General features: G+C 37.8%; 1 protein-coding gene across 1 annotated transcript; it reads right to left on the bottom strand.

Moving 5' to 3' along the window:
- Positions 1 to 729: 729 nt before the first annotated feature.
- On the bottom strand, positions 730 to 6,374 carry LOC110451328. The gene is made up of 2 exons (XM_021499260.1): positions 6,284 to 6,374; positions 730 to 3,472 (listed from the first exon to the last, which is right to left on the bottom strand). Exon 2 carries the CDS (start codon positions 3,444 to 3,446, stop codon positions 1,443 to 1,445), a length of 2,004 nt encoding a protein of 667 aa, XP_021354935.1. The 5' UTR covers positions 3,447 to 3,472; positions 6,284 to 6,374; the 3' UTR covers positions 730 to 1,442.
- Between the last annotated feature and the right edge of the window lie 332 nt (positions 6,375 to 6,706).

The following is a 6,706-nucleotide window of genomic DNA, read 5'->3' as shown; positions in this document are numbered from 1 at the left end:
CATGTCTCCCAGGGATTACATTTGTCTCCAAGGGCTTACATATGACTTCCAGGGCGTATATACATGTATGACCCAGGGGCCTATATACATGTGTCTCCAAGAACTTTCGTATGTCTCTCGTGTCTTTCATATGTCTCTCAAGGCAAACATATGTGTCCCAGGGCTTACACATGTCTTCCATTGCTTACAAATATGTCCCAGGGTTTACATGTCTCCAAGGGCAAACACATATTCCTCATGGCTAACATACGTCATCCAGGGCTTACATATGTTTCTCAGGGAAAACATACATTTAAATTCAATGGATATCAAATGTTTCTCATGGCAAACATGTCCCCAAGGGCTTACATATGTCTCCGTAGAGATAACATATGTCTCTTAGGGCTTATAAACATGTACTTACGTACTCTTAGGACAAACACATGTCTCTAATGGCTAACATATGTCTCCGAGCGCTTACATATGTCTCCGAGCGCTTACATATGTGTGTCTAAGCTTACATCTGTCTTGTAGGGCAAACATTTGTCTTTCAGGGCTTACATGTCTCCGACGGCAAACATGTATCTCTCAGGACTTTCATATGCCTCTCATTTAAAGAGTATCATAAGAACTTTCATCTGATATCAAGGTTGTTAAACTCGTATCAAATTATTGGGTTTTCCTAGCAAAAATGTACACATATAGACTTTAAACTAATTCATGATCCTTTGACATTTTACTAAGAATGTAAGCATATTTTTCTGATCATATCAAGTTTCAAGATCTCCACTTTAACTACATAAGTATGATCGTCATTAGGATGTCAAAACAGAAAGTGTAAAATGAGCAAATATTTGTAGAACACGGATATGTTCATTTAATAAAACAGTAGTCATGTAATAAAAGCGTGTATATAAAGATACATGACAAAGCCATTGTTATTGTTTACATAGCCATTGTTACGAGCTTGAATTGTTATTTTCATCTCTTGACTGTGCCGAATTTCACATGCTGGATTTGGATGAAAGCGAAAGAGCTACTGTGCGACGCATTTGACAATATCATGATGTTATAATACACAACAAATTGTCATCCCAAGGGCGCTTAATTACGTTTATCACAACTTTTTCCTTTGTAAGGTATTTAACGAGACAACCAACGAATGAAGGGTAAAATGATTTATCTTGCCTTCACTCTTTACATATATTAACCATTAGTTTTATGTTCACCACGTAACCTATGACTATCATTCAACTCAGTGCTGGCTCCACGGCAGCTCCGTAGTGAAACAATCATTGCGCAGTACAAAAGTCTTATAAGAAAATTAATTAAGATATTTGTTCTTACTTGAAAGGCAATCGTGGTGCTTCATTTCTTACAAAATTCATATACAAACTTCAACATCATAGCAGGAATTCCTCCATTCGCTTGGTCAACTACCGAACGGAAGTGATGATGCGGAGTCAGTAGAGCTGATATACGTGTATTTCATTCTCATATGATGATTGGTTAGTGACTACGAATTTGTCCCCACACACAGATATAGCCCTGGGTTTGTTGATACCATTCATTGACGTCAGAAGTTCTCTGATTTTGGTCCCGTTAGCGGAGACCTGTACCACGTTGTTGGAATCTTGACCACAGACGTACACATTCCCCTCAGGGTCGACGTCTACTCCCATCGCGTTCCGGACTATCCTCTCATCTATACCATATATTTGTATACCATTTGGTAGTCTGGTAACCACAGTATTAACCACTGAAGATGTTTGCAGACAGGCAAATGTGGTATTCTTCTTCGTATTAGAAGCAAGATGCCAGCACGGTGAGGATAATGTATGATTTTGCATTACCTTACCACCCAATGCCACTCTATGAATGCCTTTGCTTGTGCTCACCATGAAATGTCCATCCATGAACGCCAAACCGTGACATTTGATGGACGTTGACACGTTTATCACGGTCGATAGCGTCAGCTTTGAAGGCTGTACTTTCACGACATGTATACCGGCAGTAGTAGCAACTGCCATTGTGTCATCATCCACCAAGCAAACATCATGTGGGTGTCCATTGGTATTTAACCCGTCCAAATACTGTCCTTTGATAGAAATCAATTTTAGTTTAACGTTTTTACAGTCACTAACAACGATGTTTCCAGTCGGCATCAATAAAATTCCGTGCACTTCACACACTTGTTGATCTGACGGAATCTTAATCATGCATGTTCCTACTTTTTTGGCGCGACTATCTAATAGCGAATCGACATTTTGTATGTACCCAATACCGTCAGGTATGATAAATGGTTGCTTCATTGCGAGAATACTTCCCAAAGGCAAAGTAGTGCTGGGGTTTATTGTAAAAAAGTTGGTGTCGAGGTTGTGGTTTATAGATACTGATTCCAATGGATACACGATATCATCAATCAGGTCATTACAAGCCCCGATCTCTGTCTGACCTCTATGGAACAGTTGTATCATCCCGAGGTGGTCTTCCATCCGCAAGGCCGTATGTGACGCTTCCTTTGTGATCTGAATAGCGCCCCCCAGTCGGCTACACTTCTGCTTTGATAAATCAACCTTGGCTTTCTCAGCTTTGCATTTTGAAATCATTTCTTGAGTTATCTCCTCCTGTTTCTTATCGAGATATGTGTTGATTCTCTGTCGGAGATCTGAAATACTGCTTAAACCAACATCCTGACATCGCTGCAAGGATTCTACCTGTTGGTCAAAAGCGTTTACCATTAAACCCATGCAGTTGGCTGCTTTGTTGAGAGACTTCTCCATTTCATCAAGCCTTAAGTTATTCTTCTTCGTTTCACAATACTCCTTGATTGTCGTTACATCGTCACATCGTTGATGATCTGTGATGATACATTTCTTGCATCCGATTAACTTATGATTTTCACAATGATGGTCCATCATCAAGTTGTGTTTCGAACATGTTATTGACGATTGTTTTCCCCGTGTCACGTCAGGATTTGCCTCATGGAGAGTTACAACGTCACACAATTCGTGGACGATATCATGAAAATTAATCTTACAATGTTCGCAAAACAATGTGTCAATCCCTCTGCATAGAAACTTAGCTGGTGTTTCCTGATTGTTTTGCTTCTTGCAAGGGCCGCAATTAAGTGGAGTATCTGCCATTTCTTTGTGATTGTTAAAGAATTGTAGCAGACGGTTGGTAGGAAAATGTTGGGCCCACGTCTCTTTACCCTCAGAGTGATTGACAGGCGACGTTATCTTCCTACATACAGGACAGGGGAAGGACGTCACGGCGGCCATCTCACCAGACAAGTCTGTGACAATGTAGGTACTAAGACATTCCTCACAAAAGGAATGTAAACATGGGAGAGACTTTGGACTTCGCATCTGCTCTAGACAAATAGGACATTCGAGAAGTTGATAGGTCAAGGCAGTGTTGTCTTTGTTCATTTGGTCTGCCGGTTGAGGCCCACCTTCCGCCATTACTGCAGCGATCTCTCTGTATTCGTCTGAAATTTAAGTAAAATAATTAATATATTGTATTGAAATGCAAAAGGTATGATTGGCCTATATAATTCACTTGTTATTTATTCATCTCGCATGTCAGATGTTTATAGAAGGCAGAGTAAAAATATACCTGAGGACGCTAAATACATTACACATTATGGATCTTCGTTGGAATATATATTTCTGTACAATTTACAAATCATCGGTGTAAGATTGTAGCCAACGGAATTAATGTGACCCCCGTGTAGTTATAGGTCATTCGACCATATTCCACACACTTCACATCAGTTTGTAAATGTTCTAAGCATAGGTCGTTTGATGTCTAGGACGAAATTGTTTCAGCAAAAGTGGTCCCTGTTACCTACAAAATGGGTCGATGTCATTCGATGGAACAAACTAAATAGCCTTTATTTGAGCATTCTATATGCCAATTATCAATCATCCCTCAAGCACGTTAATTGAACAGAAATCGATTGACAAATAACAAATTTCATCTTTGTGACTTTGAAATCAAGCCAAAGTAATTTATTTGATGAAACACAGCCCTTTCTAATTCTTCTTTATTACTCAGAGGAAGTCTTCTTACATGTACATTTTACAAATTTCATCCTTTGACAATATCATTGAGTTAAGGTTCTATATTTTAACAAAATTGGTAGACCTGTGTACAACGATTTTACCTGCCTAATACTACCCTAGCTCTCTTTGTTATTCACAATAAGTCGTTAAATAATTTGATAAATGGTTTAAATAAATTTGGCCCCTGTAGCTTTTGAAGGCAGGTCGAGGTTATTGATTTTATAAAAAGTTGAAAGCTCATTATCCTGGATTGATAGGGGTAAAATATCATCGCTCTATGTATCTTGGTTGTTAAGAAGGAGTTTTGCTTAAAGGTTTAAGCAAAAACTAATTGCATCGACCTTGAAATTTGGGCAGTGTACTTTTTTTGAACAAACTTGCCGTTTGTTTCAGTATTATAATAACCATTGGCATCAATCTTTGGGACCTTGTTAAATTCATTTGTATAGTCCTTCATCCCAGCGTGCTAGTTGCAAATATTCAGATTTAATCATTTAAAATGTACGGACGGACGGACGGACCATGTGAGATAAAACTAGTCGTGCACCTCATTTCGGTTACTGGTAATACCATAAGTTGCGCCTGACCTTTGTCCCAAGATACTATACACATGTTAGGTATTTCCGATACAATTTATGCAGTATTATCTATTGTATCAAACAACAGAAGAATTTAGAGTGTGAGTTAGTGTGTAGCGTTCCTTTTGTCTTGCTATTCATAGAATGTCTATAATTTAGTACTTTCACATATGTGAAGTAAGCGGTATTATTATATTAAATCGTTTTACATCTGCAAAGCAAATGTAATACATAAAATTCAAATTATGGACTTCAAGAAGGCACGGTAGTCTAGCGGTAGAACGCCGGGCTCGTGACCGAAGGGTTGCTGGTTCGAGTCACGGCACGGCACTGTAATGTATCTTTGAGCAAGATATATTACTCTTGTTCCAATCTACTCAGATGTAAATGACTGCGTGATTGGGCAGTGCTGGAATTGTTGAATGCTAGCTGTGAGCACCGAAATGGTAGCACCGGCTGTATGCTCCCCAAAGAGTGGAGAAAGATATTGGCTGGTTGCAAAGTCCCTATACCCCGGGTAATAATTTGTGAACCGCTTTAGACGACCCCTGAACTAGGTTGTGATAAAGCGGTATAAAAGACCCATGAATTATTATTATTCAACAAACCACAGGCCCAAGTTCTAAGTACAGCCGTTAACTAATTATAAACAATAGTGAATTGACAAGACCGCGACAATCGTTAATAATTATAGATGTATATATACACTTTTCCTATTACTGCAAGTTAAGAACTTTATCCATGGCGGTATAGTTTATATTATTACAGTGTATATATAGAACATGACTCAACGAAACTACGATGTCTTTGATAAGCTAAGATTTTACTTAAGGACGCATTACACTCTTCATATACTGGTATGTGTTTTAGTATAGGTTCCTTTTTGGAACACCCAACCTAATTCGACGAGTCCGTAGTAACGAAAAAACAGAATCCGGATAAATCAGATATCGATAATTTATATTATTCATACATTTGTTTTTAATATGTCACTTGTATTTATATCAATATGTCAAGTGGAAAGAGTATCAAGTTAATGCATTTAAAAACGTGATTGTCTATCATGCAAAAACTACCGGCTAAATATCATTATCTTGGTTAATCAAAATAAGTCGTTTAATTAGAAGGTTGACACCGAACGAACGGACCACAAGCGCCACACAATTCTATGAGCCCAGGGCAGTTAAATCTAGTCGAGTTACTGGTAATGCAACACTGTGTGTCTGACCTCTGTCCTTTGACACTATAGATTCACGAGGGCGAAAATGATGAATTCAACACTTATTTGATCAAATTTCAATGCAAACGCTGTTATAAAGTTTAGGCTAATTATTTCCCATAAAAGTTATGTAGCTTTCTCTCCCAGGTCATACAAAAAAAAAGCCGGAAATCATATCTGAAGTATACAGTATATTATATTATTTATTTGTTCTAAATTTGCATTGAATTTGGGGAAGATCAAATAAAAATAAGTTACTTTAAATAACCGGCCTATCTTATTACAGTCATGTGATGAACAATAGCGAATTGACACGACTGATAATAACATATCAAGTGACCCGCGGCAATCATTATTACCACTGTATGTTAAAAACCTAATCAATACCAGTAAAGTACCTTATTAAAATTACAATGTATACATGGAACATGACTTACCCAAACTACGATGCCTTTGATAAGCTAAGATTCCCTGAATGGCATGTTACACCCTCCATGTACTGGCATGTTACGACGTGTTTCAGTCTTATCAGATAACACAGCGGTTATCTAATGCAACGAGTCCGTATAACGGAGAGACTGAGTTCGGATATATATTAATAAATTAATAAATATTAATAATCACTTTCATCTTAATTATTCATACAAATATAAGATCTGCCACTTGCATTAATGTCAAATATCTGTATAGTTTCTGCGGCAAATTAATCAGTCATCAATACAAACATTTAGTGCTAAAGGTAGCCTTGTACAAGTCCCTGAATGCTATTTCTGTGTATTAGGGCGATAACAAAACAATAAATCACTGTATAATTACAGTATGTCAGTAGTACAATTGTGTCTTCCGTACTACCGTTTCAA

This window comes from Mizuhopecten yessoensis, unplaced genomic scaffold, assembly GCF_002113885.1.
Source record: "Mizuhopecten yessoensis strain PY_sf001 unplaced genomic scaffold, ASM211388v2 scaffold5945, whole genome shotgun sequence".
Classification (NCBI taxonomy): Eukaryota; Metazoa; Mollusca; class Bivalvia; order Pectinida; family Pectinidae; genus Mizuhopecten; species Mizuhopecten yessoensis.
The sequence above is the reverse complement of the archived record's forward strand: the minus strand, read 5'-3'. Positions and strand labels throughout refer to the sequence as shown.